Genomic DNA, 16602 nt, shown 5'->3' with positions numbered 1-16602 from the left:
GAGGCCTCGAAATCGATCATATAATAAAACTTATAACACAATAACTGCAGCTATTTCAATTATTGTTATTACTATAAAAAATGTAAATGCCGTATGGCTAGGGCCTTCCGTTGGGTAGACCGTTCACCTGGAGCAAGTCTTTAGAGTTGACGCCAGTTCTGCGACTTGCTTGTCGAGGGGGATGAAATGATGATAAGGACAACACAACACCCAGTCCCTGAGCGGAGAAAACTCCGAGCCAGCCGGGAATCGAACCTGGGCCGTTAGGAATGACATTCCGTCGCGCTGACCACTCAGCTACCAGGGGCGGACGTTATTACTCTATGTGCCTACGTTCCCACCAACCAATATGTTCGATATCCACAGGAAGCGTTTTCTGACAGTATGCAACAGCTTTACAACCGATGTCAGAATTTGTAGCTAATGGTGATTGCTCTGAAGCCTATAAACCTTTTTTGTTTGTAACTAACGTTTAATTTTTCCCCGGGAACTTGTCAGACGCATTTTGTACAAATATTGCTCATTATGTGACAGTAGGTGCAGCATTGCCACCGTTTCCACAGTCTAGGGACCAAATTTGTGACAAACAAGGGACCAACTACGTCATACGCCAGTATTTCTTCATATGTGTAGGTTTCTTTACCAAGCTGTGACAATCGCGATTTGAAAAGATCTACATCTACATCTACATTTATACTCCGCAAGCCACCTAACGGTGTGTGGCGGAGGGCACTTTTCGTGCCACTGTCATTACCTCCCTTTCCCGTTCCAGTCGCGTATGGTTCGCGGGAAAAACGACTGTCTGAAAGCCTCCGTGCGCGCTCGAATCTCTCTAATTTTACATTCGTGATCCCCTCGGGAGGTATAAGTAGGGGGAAGAAATAAGTTCGATACCTCATCCACCCTCTCGAAACCTGTAGAGCAAGCTACACCGCGATGCAGAGCGCCTCTCTTGCAGAGTCTGCCACTTAAGTTTGTTAAACATCTCCGTAACGCTATCAGGTTACCAAATAGCCCTGTGACGAAATGCGCCGCTCTTCTTTGGATCTTCTCTATCTCCTCCGTCAACCCGATCTGGTAAGGATCCCACACTGATGAGCAATACTCAAGTATAGGTTGAACGAGTGTTTTGTAAGCCACCTCCTTTGTTGATGGACTACATTTTCTAAGGACTCTCCCAATGAATCTCAACCTGGTACCCGCCTTACCAACAATTAATTTTATATGATCATTCCACTTCAAATCGTTCCGCACACATACTCCCAGATATTTTACAGATGTAACTGCTACCAGTGTTTGTTCCGCTATCATATAATCATACAATAAAGGATCCTTCTTTCTATGTATTCGCAATACATTATATTTGTCTATGTTAAGGGTCAGTTGCCACTCCCTGCACCAAGTGCCTATCCGCTGCAGATCTTCCTGCATTTCGCTACAATTTTCTAATGCTGCAACTTCTCTGTATATTATAGCATCATCCGCGAAAAGCCGCATGGAACTTCCGACACTATCTACTAGGTCATTTATATATATTGTGAAAAGCAATGGTCCCATAACACCTCCCCTGTGGCACGCCAGAGGTTACTTTAACGTCTGTAGACGTCTCTCCATTGATAACAACATGCTGTGTTCTGTTTGCTAAAAACTCTTCAATCCAGCCACACAGCTGGTCTGATATTCCGTAGGCTCTTACTTTGTTTATCAGGCGACAGTGCGGAACTGTATCGAACGCCTTCCGGAAGTCAAGAAAAATAGCATCTACCTGGGAGCCTGTATCTAATATTTTCTGGGTCTCATGAACAAATAAAGCGAGTTGGGTCTCACACGATCGCTGCTTCCGGAATCCATGTTGATTCCTACATAGTAGATTCTGGGTTTCCAAAAACGGCATGATACTCGAGCAAAAAACATGTTCTAAAATTCTACAACAGATCGACGTCAGAGATATAGGTCTATAGTTTTGCGCATCTGCTCGACGACCCTTCTTGAAGACTGGGACTACCTGTGCTCTTTTCCAATCATTTGGAACCTTCCGTTCCTCTAGAGACTTGCGGTACACGGCTGTTAGAAGGTCGAGTGTATATTCAAGACATGATTAAGCAGTCATTAACGTAAATTTCAACACGATGCCATGGAACACAAAATTACACTTTAGGAAGACGTCTGAAGAAATTGACCCGGAATAAAAAGCCCATACTAGGTTGGATTTCTCCCGTCGATCAGTTAGTATAAATTTCTGTTTACAAAAATGATAAAATCACATGCACAACCAGACGGAGAGATCTATGGGTATTTATATTTTCTACATTTCTTTGGTTGAAAGTCCAGCTCACAAGTGTTTAATGACGCTTTGGACATTAAACACTGAGTATCAATGGCGACGTCGCTGCCGCTAGGCCATGAACTTACCACGATGTCTTCGTAGTCAATGTCACCTGCTGCGGTGTTCAACAGTAGGACTGTTACCAAAGCGAGCCTCCATAGCGTTGTCATATCTGCAACAGCCAGACATTGATTATTAAAATGAGGAACTGACGATTACCATCCCAAACACACTTTTGTTACATGAGACACCGATTTTAGTCCAACATACATAATTACTTTTCTTTTGCATTTAATTTATTATTTAAGATGCACGCAGTGTGTGTTTGATTCCCAGTTCACTAAATAGCGATAACCTACCATCATAAAATGTAAGAATCGCAAAAAGTTGAGAATTTTTTCTCAAACTAGCGAGAATTCCACTCTTCATACATACTTTAGGCATTAGCTGACTACAATAGTTTAACTCCCAGTGTAAGGCGTCCGCATTTTTCGGACCTTACATGAGCTTCATAATTACGATACAGAATAAAATCCCCAAAAAAAGCTCTATATTGCTAACAGGAAGCAATTGTAATAATCTCATGTACCGAATAACAAAACAATATATATCCTTATAACGAAAGGGAATGCGTAAATGAGATAAAGTGAACGCAGTTTGGAGGCGGACTGTGCACGTGGCTAATGGTATTGGGAAACTCCAATTAACATTAACAAAAGAAGGCTCAGCTGCAGCGCAGAAAGAAATAAAGCCAGAACAATATAATACCTTTCAAATAAACACAGCTAAGATCTTTACGTCTGCGAAGTGAGGGCAGTACGCTTCACGTATCGTGACAACAGATGTAAAGCGGTAGTTCATATTTTTGCGGGCAGAGCATTGTGCACGTCGCTCCATCCCTTAGCGAGTATGCAATAGCCATTATTTCGACTAGGGAAAGTTTACCGTTCTACGGAATGCAGGAAAGCTGAGACTGAGTGATTCAGTCAAGGCCAGAGTAGGGAATTAGCGTTTCAGATCCAGCACGGAGACAACGCCGCCGCAGTTCCCGATTGGATTGATGGATGGCTCTGAGCACTATGGGACTTAACTTATGAGGTCATCAGTCCCCTAGAACTTAGAACTAATTAAACCTAACTAACCTAAGGACATCACACACATCCATGCCCGAGGCAGGATTCGAACCTGCGACCGTAGTGGTCGCGCGGTTCCAGACTGAAGCGCCTAGAACTGCTCGGCCACTCCGACCGGCTTCCCGATTGGTAATGTACCAACGCTCATTAGGCGACATTAAATATTAAGTCGAGAGTTTGCTCACTCCAGCCTGCATACACTTTGAATATATAATTTCAAGAGTTGAATACTAACATACCCTCCACTGAGTACATGAGAGTTTGATTAGTTTAAAAGATAAAATTTCATTCTCCACCAGCTTAGTCCTTTGAAAAGCTACGACAACGTAGATGTAAATTTCACTGATGAAGATTTGATTGTTTTGCTAGTTACAACATTATCATATATAGAGATAAAGATTTAATAATCACATATTCAATGTCCAAATATTAATTATTTTGTTGAGAGTTGAAAGTAATTGAACTTGCTAGTTATGTATCACTTGAACCCTGAAAGTAGTGACAAAATAAATGTAGAATGAAAAAGGAAGAGGTTGTGTTGTCATTTTGGAAAAAATTCCAAGCTCTCATTTATATCAATTTGTGCACTCTTGTTATGTCACAGCAGAATTTCTAATTAATCTGAGACAATTAGCACCTAATATTAGCGGTATTACAGGGCCAAAATTAATAGTTATCTAGAATGTCTTTTTACCACCTTGGGCTTGAGAACACATTAAGATACGTTATCCATTTGCGCGCGGTCACAAAATAGCTTTACCTACCAGCACTTTACACAAAATGACAACGCGTTACATCAGTTTCCAGGGATTTTAGAAGAGAAGCTTTCTCTTCAAAATTTAAGACTTAAATTACTGATAAAGACAAAATCGCACAGTATTTTGTTACATGATTAACGGTTTTTAGTAGGTATTGCATTGCAGCCAAATGTTCCAGCAATATATCTTGTCTCTTAGCAATAAAATTGAGTGAGATTTGCATCTAGGCTGATTTCTTAAGGGACTAACATTTGAAATACACGTCTAATTTTCGCATTTATCCACACAAAGTGCACTGAGGGAACACTGTTCTATGACTCGCTGCCAGCTTTAAAACGTGACATGCACAATGAATCGTTGCTCACGCCCCTACCTTATAATGATAGGGGTAGTAATATCTGAGGTAAGGATTCATAATAGCTGTCGTTAGAATTACTATGGTGTTTTAAATTGACTTGTTGAAATAGATATGGGTCTAATGGCAATGTAAGTACAACGAATTTCTTTTCAGCATAGAAACTAGGAAATATGACTGAAATGCAGGTAATGTTAACGTACTTGAAAGTTCTGAAATTTCTAAATTACAGAACGTATTTGGAAAGAATTTATCAAGGAAAAATCCGTAGATACTGCAGTATCTATGTTATGTTCAGATGATGAGATTATCCGTGAAAATATTAGAGCAAATGAAAACTGAATAGCGGAAATACTTTGCAGAAGCAGAGTCCGTAATTCGTTTGTAACACAACGCTGCAGTCAAAAGTGAAACACTCTACCAAGCACACTGAAGTTTATTAAATCAGCAGTACCGTATTATCTTGCATTCTCCCGAATGTAAAGTTACATGCTTTGAAGGAATTTGACATCATATTGATCGTGAACTATAGTTTTACTATGAATATTCTATCATAAAAGTTGACGAGGAGATTCGGAGTAATCTATGACAAAACTGTGAATTTGTTTGTCTCCTCAGTCAGCGAAAGAAATAACATGTCGCTTGCTACAACGTATGAAATAACAGGACGAAATTGAGCTGTTTAATCCAAACAAGCGATATCTCTACTGAAAGAATACACTTTTTTTACCCAGTTGTTCCTACTGAGAAAATGAAACGTCTGCGGCATTCTAAGCCATGCACTGCTCGTATGGAACACTTTCGTATGTTGTCTGAAAAACGCAAGCCACCTTCGTTTGTGAGACAGAGTAACGTTCTTACATCCATTCGATCAGTAAGTCGTTGATCGTCATCAGAGGCCCAAAATGCTGACATGTATGGATACCAAAACTCGTACGTTATCCGCTGATGGCCTGCATAGGGGCCATCAGCCTCATGGACTTGACGCCAAACGTACCATGTTACCATACACGGTACGTTCGACTAGCATGCTGTAGCTGTTCTCTAGGGTCCCGTTGACGCTTTGAGGTTTACGCAATCTCCAGATTGTATTAGTCGACCACAACATTACTGCACCTGGGAATGATGACACTTCGGTCGGCTTATCATGAGTTTTCATCGCGATATTTCACGAGGACACGCTGAAACACTTGATAGTATATGCACAACTAAATAGAATTTCATGCGTTTTCCTTAGTCACCACTGTACTTATTTGCTATAACGTCATCACCGCGTGTCTCCGATAACGGCCTCGCGAGGCTAAGTTCAACAATATCGTCGTCGCATAATAATTACGGCAACGCTCAAACTCTTCAGAAATGCAGCTGTCAGTCACATAGAAATCACATATCCTTAAGGTCCCTCGAACTGTTATCAAATATCGACAACCCATTTCTTATTCCTGCCACGCTTGACAACTCACTACGTAGCAATGCTGCTGCTCTGAGCCCGTGATCACAATTCATACGCAGTTGCTTGTGAACAAAAAATGGTTCAAATGGCTCTTAGCACTATGTGACTTCTGAGGTCATCAGGCGCCTAGAACTTAGAACTAATTAAACCTAACTAACCTAAGGACATCACACACATCCATGCCCGAGGGAGGATTCGAACCTGCGACGGTAGCAGTTGCTCGGCTCCAGCCTGTAGCGCCTAGAACCGCACGGCCACTCCGGCCGGCGTTTGTGAACAACTAAAACGTTTCTACAGCCAATATTGCCAATGAACGATAGCGACTTGTCGCTCGACTCGGAGTTGGCCAGCTTGAATCCTAGTGGTGGAAAAAAATAAGTGATGTGCCCATATAATACACCGCCCGACAAAAAGAGACGTACCCAGGTCAGATGTCAATCCAACTTCATACAGTTACACACCATCGGCGATCATGTAAATGATTAAAATTGCAATTCTCTGCGACAGTTAGAACGGCCACCAGAGTGCTTTGGTGCTATACTGTACGTGTTTAGTGTTATTATCAGGCTTGGTAAGGTATATAGGGAAGGTGAACAAATCAGATGCTGAGTGGTTACTGTGAAGGACACGGAGATGTCACGTACTCGTGTTATCAACACCTGACAGACTTTAAAGGGGGCGTTACTGTGGGTCTTCATTTGGTTGGCTGGTCGAATCGTACAATATCCAGAGTTGTGGCGCATTTAGATGTGACAGTGGCCCAAGGTAGAACTGCATGCGAGCACGAGGACACGCATACTTTTCGTCCGGTCGACCACATCTGACCACACAAGGGAAGAGCGCCGTATTGAACATCAAGCATTGTAACGCCACCACATCTGCACCGGCCACCCGAGAAGTAATAATGGACCCTCTGCAACCATTGGTCTGAGACTAGCAGCAACCTGACCAGAGAATTACTGTCTGATGCGTAGGCTACCATTAACACTATGACGCAAATGTCTGCCGTGACCGGGATGCATTGATTGCTGGTGAACGGCGTCAAACTGTGCTCAGCGATAAATCTTGGTTCTGCACTATTCCTGATGGCCATCATCGACGAGTATGGCGGCGACCTGAGTGGTTAGAGGTCCAGTTCTTCCATCAATAGTGCATCTGGGACAACCTACGTTCTCGTATGTTACCTCTCACGCGAAAGTACTGTGGTGTCATTTTTCAACAAGACAGTGCTCGTCGACGAATGGCACGTGTCTCTATGAACTGTCTGCGTGATATTGAGGTGCTAATTGGGTCAACAGTATCACCTGCAGTACCCTTGACATCGTGGGCGGGACCAGCACGAAACCCAACTCCGTCCAGTGCTAGTATCCAAGGTATCAAGAACCAGTTACTACAACTGTGGGCCATCTTGCCTCAAGAGAAGGTACAATAGCTTTATGACACCCTCCCCAACTGAATCAGTACACATATCGAGCCCAACGTCATACTGATAAGTGGGCTCATGCTGCCTAGCTCTTTTAGTTCTTTGTAAATTTGACTCGGTTCTTTACTCGTTGAAATAACGTTTCATACCATCTCAACTCGCGAAGTTTCATGTTGTTTTCTTCTTCCTTTCTGGTTGCTACACTTTTTTGTCAGGCAATGTAAATCCTATTAATCTGATTGGTAATATAACTTATTCATTTTCATCACCAGTATCCCGACCATAGAGAGTGAAAAAGTGAGGGCGACAATGTCTGGATTTAAATCCCAGAACTGTTCACAGTGGCTTCACTGTCGATGGCGAACCGACCGTCGCTTGCGTACCTTAAATTCGGGGGTCCCCTTGGTGCTATATGAGACGAACAGGCAATTTGACAGCACTGAGCGTCAGCTTCAGTCTTTTTTTTTTTTATTGTTGTCATCACAAACATCACAAAATTACATGTATGCCTACGCACTGTCATGAAAGTTAGAAAAAAATTCCAGTTTAGGCGGATGAAACCGTATGAAAACAGTCGTAACTCAACGGTAGTATATCACGTAGGCCAAAGCTAAGGAGAAGTTTCAAGTAGAATTCAGAGAGCATAGCTACAGCCTAGTGCTAGCACTAGGTTTGAGAATCATGAAAGAAGGTTGTGTGCGTGTAAGAAACCTAGAGAGACCGGAAGATTTCAGACAGATTATATAATAAGACAGATTTCGAAACTGGGTTTCAAACTGCAAAAGATTTCCAATGGCAGACGTGGACTCTGATCATAATTTAAGTGTTATGTAACTGAAGAAATAGCGGGAAGGTAGGAAACTAAGGAGCTGAGACTTGATAAATTAAAAGAACCAGAGATTAAGAGCCAGAAAAGGAGCATAAGGGGACGATTGATTGAAACAGGATAAGGAATACACAGTAGAAGACGATTGAGTAGCTTCAGGAGATGAAATAGAGACGCCAATTGAAACATTAAAACGAGAAGTGACAGTAGAAATCCTTGGATAACACAAAACATATTATATGTAACTGAATAAAGGAAAAAATTTAAAAATTCAGTACATGAAGCAGGCAAAATAGATGGCAGACGTCTAAAAAATTAGACTGGTACAAAGTGCAAAATTGCTAAGCAGAAGTGGCTAGACGGCAGATGCTAGGCTGTAGAAGAAAGTTAACTTCTGGAGAAAAGAGAAGCACCTGTACAAAAATCAAGAGCTCAGACAGATTAACAGTACTAACCAAAGAAGGGAAAGTTGAAAGAGATACACGGGTTATACGAAGAAAAAAAAACCTGAAGAAGATATTATAGAAAGAAAAAAGGAAATATCTCAAGAAGAGATAGGAGATGTGATACTGCGAGAAGGCAGAGCACATAAAAGTCCGAAGTCGAAAAAAGTCGCTGGCGTTGACGACGTTACCTCTGAATTATAAGGAGAGCCAGCCATGACAGAACTATTCCAGCTGGTGCGCAAAATACATGCGACCGGAGAAAAACCGTCAGATTTCAAGAAGAATGTAATAATTTCAATTCCAAAATGGCAGACACTTACATGTGTATTACCGTACCATCACTTTAAGATGTCGTGTTTGTGAAATACCGACATGAATTATCCGCAGAATAATAGGACGACTGGGAGTAGCCAACCTGTGGGAAGATCAGTTTGGTTACCAGAGATATCCAGGAACACACTGTAATGACAAAATCATGAAAAGTTGCCGGGAAAAGGGCAAAATCATCTAAGTATGAATATTTGCTGTGAGCCTTGTATGTTACGGAGAGATGTACAGTGCAAGCTGATTTCGTCTGTCCATTAATATGTCATACACATCGAGTAACGGAAATGTTCCCTCTACATTGGGAAGCATTCCACTTACTACCGATGTGATGAGATAGTCTTCACACGTTAAGAATTACACCGAATAGTAAGGCTAGGCGCAAATTGAGAAGCGTATAGCACTGTGACGTGACACGACACTACAGCGCGACACGCACGTGCCGCACGGGTCGCGCGGGTGCAGCGCATATTGCGACGCGTACACCATACTTCGCACGCGCTGACTGGCGACGCTCTGCGCTGACTGATCCGAAGCGCGCGCAACCTCTTATCTTTCTCAAACGATTTTACAGAAACTATTCTCCGAAAATATATGATTTTTGCCTTACTTGTAGTGTTATATGTCAGCTTCGTGACGAAGTGCCCATCACCTTGCTAATGACCATTCTTATTGTGATGTACACATTTTAGTAAGACACTACGCAAAACTCAAAAAGTTTGCAACGAAAATTAGGGGTCGCTATGATTTTGCGTTTGGTGCGTATTACACCGTATGTTGCTGCGTATGAAATTTACTTAACATGCTGAATTTTTGTTTAGACTTGGGAGGAGATCTCTATCTGCCTCCGATGGATCCCATGTAGCGCGCTCACTTCCGATCTCACGCCCATGAGAATGAAATACTCGCAACATCTCTCATATCTCCTAAACCGCTCGAGACATCGAAACGAAAGTTTGGCTAATGATAGCACACTAGGAGGAGAGTGTTTTGCCAATTATTAAACACACGGAACTTTCTTATCTATGGCGGTATATCACTACTTATACTTTTTTTATTTATTTCACTGTAGTAACGGTAATTTTTAAGAGTTATCGACAGCTAGCGAAACAAGAGCTTCCTAGTATTAAAATAAACATGAAAATTCTTCTTTCATGTTACTGCAAACCGATACTATTAGGTTTTTCGTAAGCTATTGAGCTCTGTGATTGCCAATTACTTGTTTAATGAGGCCCTCCGTTTCGGAATTCTGTCTCAATAGCTGCTGTGAGATGAGTTTGGCAAATTACATTGTGACAAAGGAAGTACAATTAAACCAGTCACCAAGAAAAATGTGGCCTTTACTCATAAATGGTGATGCTTCTTCGAATGAGAAAAGGTTAACAACTCACACAAAAACAGATTGGCAATTCTGCTGGAATTTTGGTGGAATCCCCGTAACCCAGCGTATTTTTAACACTGAGAGACTGGAATGGAAACTTACCAAAGGATTTTATTCCTTCTCTTGATATGAGCAGTATTAAAATAATGACGAGCGTTCCTTCAGGCGGAATGATAGGCACATGCCAGATACTGTTTACTGACCTAGGGCTTGCCAAACTGACAATGCGTGATCGCGAATAAAATAGTTGTTATTGAGAAAAATAAAGAATTGATCTGTCGCACAACACAATGGTCAGTGTATTGTCAGCAGCGAAGGATAATGCGCGCGAGAAGAATGCACAAGCTAGCCATGTGTGCCTTGTGAGATGGAGTTCGAAAAACATTGTCATGAAAGTAGATCTGCCTTTGTCAGCAGCACATTTCAACAAATTAAATATAACTAATCATAACACTCTTTTAGGATGTTCCTACTTTCGTAATAATACCGACCACTTTCTTCATTTGTGTAGCCTGTTGTTGTATAATTAGTTTATTAACGCTGATAATGTCCATGCAACAACTGAAATGCTTTTTCTCATCACGGCGAACCAATTAAAACATTGTTATTTGTGACTGCTTTTCGACTGTTTCTAGCTTGCAGTGGAAATATGTTGTTCACATGCATGTAGTACAGTGTGTCGTATTACATTATTACATACATATCAGAGTAATCACAGTGAAACTTCTATACTTCAGATCTTGGACGCTTTTTACCACAAGCACAAAGGGATCACACCTGTGGAGATTATACCTTTCTAAATTTTTGTCACAGATCGTACAGATACGCTAGCTTACTAGGCAGCGAGAATATAACCTTGTTTTACTTTCCTGCCTTGATTCTTAATCACATGATTTTATAATATTCCTTGCTTCCTTATTCACTACCCTCTGTCCCTTCTTGCGATCTGAAAACATCGCGGAGGCATATGGTGCAATTCCAGCGGCCAATGGCTCATCAGTTACTGAAGTATACATTTTTCTTGACAGAAGAAAAACAAAACAAAACTATACAGATATAAATAACAGAAAAGTATAATGTACTAACGAAGAAAGTTGGCGCGTTTAAATGGCGAGAAACGAAACACTACCCAAAGGCAATGAAATTTAGTACACAGTAAGGCAAAATTTATCATATGGGGGCAATAATACCACTGCTCATATGCACCGTTCCGATGTGAGCATATGGCCGGGCTACTTTTTCGCTCTCCGCCTCAAATTTCCCACGGTGCTAGCGAGGCAAGCGCGACGCGCGGCGCGAGAAACTGTGCCTCAACCACAACGCCGCGCGACCTGGCGCAGGCGCGTGTCGCGTCCCAGTCGCGTCACGTCGCAATTTGCGCGGTTCCATTTGAACCTGTGATGTTACAAAAACGCGCGCTGCGCTGCGTCGCGCCACACGCGCTATACGAATCTCAATTTGCGCCTAGCCTTATGTCTGCACTTACAGAATTAGGCACATATTTCTTTGTTTCCTCCACCTCCAGATAAACATCCGGAAAAACTAAAAGATTTGTATTTGCAGAGTCAGTTCTCTGTTGCTGGCAAAAGCAATACTTAACGTAAAATCATTGGGACGTTGGTTGCTCCGCTAGGAAAGAGAATCCTGGGTCTTACTGCAGCTGGTCTTCCTGTATGTGTATGTTGCAATAATGATCTGCTGAATTGGTGAGTCATCGTCGTTTATTCACGAAAGATACAAAACATTTCTATTGCCCAATTGTTCGAACAACACCAGCCTAAAACACAGCCTTAAACGCCAAACAAGGCAGAGTCCAGCGAACAGAAGACCTCCAGATTGAGAAGCGTTCCAGCCAGCACAAGAGTTCCAACGAGCAGAAGAGTTCCAGCAGTTTCGGATGAACGCGCCTATAGCGGATAATATGTAAGTGAGCATTATGTTCATTTTTAGATTTGGAGTGAGTTCTTTTATGATTTTAGGTAGTCTGTTTCATGTTCCATGGATCAGTTGCACGATTAATAGTAATGATCTGGAATGAGGCATTTTGCATTCAGATTATATATTCATGCGTAAATACATGCTGATCATTTAGAAGCGTTTTTCTCTTTATCTTTTATCGCTTTAATTTTTTCCAGTTCTGATGTGAAGTATTAATTCCTAAACACCACGTTTTACACACTACAAAAAATGGCTCATCTACAAAATGGAAGGAGTTGTAAACGAGAAACTTCGTTAGTTTTTTAAATTCAACTTTCCTGTACGTCAGACATTTTACATCACTGCGTAAGTGATCAAGAATTTTGGCGTCAGCATTATGTGCCCCATTTTGCGCCAAAGACAAACTTAATGTGGAATAATGAATGCCATTTTTTCTTCTGGATTTGTAATTATGTGCTTTTTCCCTTTGAACTGTAGTGAGTTATTTACAACAAACTTCATGAGGGAATAAATATACACCGAAGCAGTTGTGAAAATGCCTAACTCCTTAAATAGATCTCTACAAGATGGTACTGAGTGAGCACCACATATTATTGTTATTCTTGAGCAACGAAGACTTTGTTTCTTAAAGATTATTATTCTAGTGGCATAATTGAGTGAAAATACTCAAAATATGTTAACTTATTGGTTTGTCTCTCTCCAAGGTTTACAATGACTCGAACTGCAATTAAGGCTGAAATAAGTTGTTTCATTATTCAAAAAATGTTTTTTTTCCAGTTTAAATTCTCATCAATATGGACACCACCCTAGCTGTTATTTACTTTTCACGTGTTATACTTACCATTGGCGTAGTACCTTTACATGGGCAGAAATGGATATGTTGGTTCTTTTTGAAATTAGGAGAGACCATTTGCAGAGAACCACTCAATTAAAATTTTAAGAAAATTATTTACAATTTTTTCTGTTGCTATATGTACGTTTCAGTTGACTACAATACTAGCGTCATCTGCAAAAAGAAGTAATTGTGTTTTGTGGGTATTAGAACGAAGGCCGATTACATACATGAGAAAGAATATTGAACCTATGATTCAGCCTTGTCGAAACCCATAAGTGATTTTTTTCCCATTCAGAATAATCTCCCCTGCTTACATTGGCTGAATTACGAAGTATAATTTCCTCCATTCTTTTGGTTAGATATGACATTATCCACTGGCTGTCTTATACTATCATTTCCATGAAACAGTTTATCAAGGAAAATATTGTTTCAAGCAGTGTTATTTTGTTATTTAATGACTGCAAAATTTGGTGGGTGAATGTGCATATGGCATTCTCAGCTGAGCAACTCTCCTGTAACTTAAACTGTAATTTACTGAAAATATTAATGTCAGCAACGAAACGGGTTTGTAGTTATTAGCACGTCTACTATCATCTTTATTATAGAGGAGTTTAACAATGGTATGTTTTTATATTTCTGGAAAAATATCCTGAGTCAGTGGTGCATAACATGTTCCAAAAAAGGCAGCGATTATTACATAGAACAAGTCTTTAGCACTCTGTTGGAAACACCACCAAATGCAGATGACGTTTTATTTTGTGAGAGAATTTTTCTAATTTAAGAAGTATGTGAGAGATCTATATGATTGAGTTTTATGTGAGTTCCTTTTCCAACATATTGCTTTGAGTTTTCTCTTGAGCTGCTTGTCCCTATACTTCCTGCTACATTCAATAAATAATTATTCATACCCGCTACTTGTGACTGACCATTTATAGCCCTTCCTTTTAAAACAGTAGTAACATTATCCTACGCTGTGGCCTTTTGTCCTGTCTCTCCTTTCGCTGCATTCCATACAGAGTTAAGTCTACTAGTATCAGACACAGAACTTAATGTGAGGAAGAACTTTCTGAGTGTACTTTTGGAACAGAGCATTGTGTGGTAGAGAAACGTGGATTGTGGGAAAGCCGGAACTGTGGAGAATCGAAGCCTTTGAGATGCAGTGCTACAGAGGAAAGTCTGCAATAGTAATTACTGATATATGACATAATTCGCGTGTTCCTTGATTTTTAATAACTTTCCTTAGTAATTCTGAGTAGTTTTATAGCATTCAACTACTGAAGGATCTCTACTTTTTCTTGCCAACTGACAACTCCCGTTTTCTTTTCACAAGACACTTTAATTGATCTAGTGATTCATTGTTATTTACGTGGCTGTTTAACATCCTTTCTGATCAGTTTACGAGGCAAGGGATTTTCAAATAATTATATGAATTTATCATGGAATAGCTTCAATTTTATGTCAACTCTTGGTTCATTATAAATTTTATCCCAGGCCATCAGCTGTAAACTATTCCTCAAAAAATTTGTCCTGAAATTATTAAATATTCCGATTTCCATCGGGGAGAATCTATAGTGTAAGGCACTATCTTATTCATCCTAACTAAATGCGCATCATGATCAGAAAGAGCATTTCTTGTTGGGTATATAGTTATTTTCTTGCTTTGAGCTTCAACGGAGAAAACATGACCAACCAGTCCTAATGTCATTATCCATCTGTTTTGGAAAGTTAATTACTAAGATCAAATTGTAGGATCCATATTAGATATCCACATAATTTCTCGTGCCACAATCCTTCAGAAATTCTACATCGAAATCACCACAGACCACTAACTGCTTGTTGCTCTTTAACATATAGTACAGTAACGAATCCATATGCCTCATAAAGAGTTTAAAATTTCCCAGTGGATTTATATGCAGTTATTCCACACGCACACATTTATATGTGGTGACCTCTACAAAATCTACTTATTTCAGTGTTTTTGAACTTGTGTTCTGACTTAATGTATGTGTGGGGAGACTGTTTCCAAAATGAATTTTTCACTCTTTAGAAGAATGTGCGGTGATATGAAACTTACTGGCGAATTAAAACTGTGTGCCAGCTCCCGGAACTGTACATCTGGAGTACAGAGTATGGAAGTGATATATGGACTAGCAAACAGGACAAGGAGTACTAGAGCCTTTTCAAATTTGCTGCTGCAGAAGAAAAAAACCTATGAAAAACTTTCACCTGAAGAGTGAATTGGTTTAGTGTGACTTGGAATAAGTCAGTCATGAAAAATGAATTATTAAGGATGTGGGCTGTAATGTGTGTACAGAAATGAGAAGGTGTGGACAGGATCGGAAGACAAAGGAAGCAGTTTCGGACCATTTGGACGACTGACAACTTAATAATATACAAACAAGAAAATCAGAAAGGGAGCTTAGATTCGTTCAGAATTGGTACACTTACCGTCTGAAGTAATATTTACTGAGCAGAAGTTTCTCTCGGAGCGGACTGCAATGTGAGTACAACATGCGGCGCGGTCTCCACCCCGACTGGCAAAGCACACCGGGTGCTGGCGGCAGTCAGATATGCCGACGAGATCTGCACGCTCCACGTGCTGGCCTTTGTGCGTCACTGCAGTTGGCAAATTATCGCAAGTACATCTCTCCACTCCAGCAGAGGTCGGACGGTCGGCGCTGCCACAGTTTATTTGCATATAATCTCGATCCTAATGCACAGTGGCTGGTCAACCACTAACTGGAGTAACCCCATTCCCAGAGTCTAGTTAGTATTGTCAGTCAACCTCAAAGGATCGCTAGTAACACTGACCCAGTGAGTCACATGTTCGCGCTAACTCGTATTTTTCCTGAATCGTGAATGGTCGTCGTGATTCATCTGCTCCAGGATTCAGTGACGCTGGGTTCTGCGCAGCAGCCACCCCCAAAAAGTCTTTAATCTGTATTCTACAAATATCTGCGTCGGTATTAAGAATTCATAAATGTTTTTATGACAGTACAGTTCAGTAAAGAAATTTGAGTTTTTTACCGATGAAGGTGACGTTAAGTCTACTTTTAATACTAAATCTGTAAACATACCTCTCTCCAAGAAAGCAATCGACCTCACATAGTATTTCGAACTAAGAGTTGACATAAAAACCAAGTTTGAAGTAGAAAATTTTGAAATTAGGCTCCCTGTGATGTGGAAGGTTTAAAGCAACAAGTAAACACAGTAGGTACAGGGAGATCCAAAACGAGTCCGACTGCTCATACGGACAAGAAAAAACGGCGTTGGAAAACTTAAATTAATTGTTTGATGTGTCAATCGCCTGCCAGATCCGGGCGCTTAAGTCGTAGATTCACTCGGAATCGTCCTAAAATCTATAGCACGAAAATACCCTGACCACATTGTAATACTAGAGATTG

General features: G+C 40.7%; 1 protein-coding gene across 2 annotated transcripts in view; it reads right to left on the bottom strand.

Annotated features, from left to right (window-relative positions):
* LOC126183235 (MAM and LDL-receptor class A domain-containing protein 1-like) overlaps positions 1 to 16602 on the bottom strand; it is a 433083-nt gene that overhangs the window by 360695 nt on the left and 55786 nt on the right. The window contains exons 1-2 of one of the 2 annotated variants that reach the window (XM_049925024.1): positions 15647 to 15718; positions 2413 to 2498 (exon numbers count right to left, since the gene is read on the bottom strand). In XM_049925024.1, the coding sequence (XP_049780981.1) occupies positions 2413 to 2496 (84 nt within the window). In that variant the 5' untranslated portion in view covers positions 2497 to 2498; positions 15647 to 15718. Of the gene's footprint in view, positions 1 to 2412; positions 2499 to 15646; positions 15719 to 16602 lie in introns of those variants that run through there. The other variant, XM_049925025.1, reaches the window with a different exon arrangement.

The sequence above is a fragment of the Schistocerca cancellata genome, chromosome 4 (genome assembly GCF_023864275.1).
Source record: "Schistocerca cancellata isolate TAMUIC-IGC-003103 chromosome 4, iqSchCanc2.1, whole genome shotgun sequence".
Lineage (NCBI taxonomy): Eukaryota > Metazoa > Arthropoda > Insecta > Orthoptera > Acrididae > Schistocerca > Schistocerca cancellata.
This window is presented reverse-complemented; position numbering and strand designations above follow the sequence as displayed.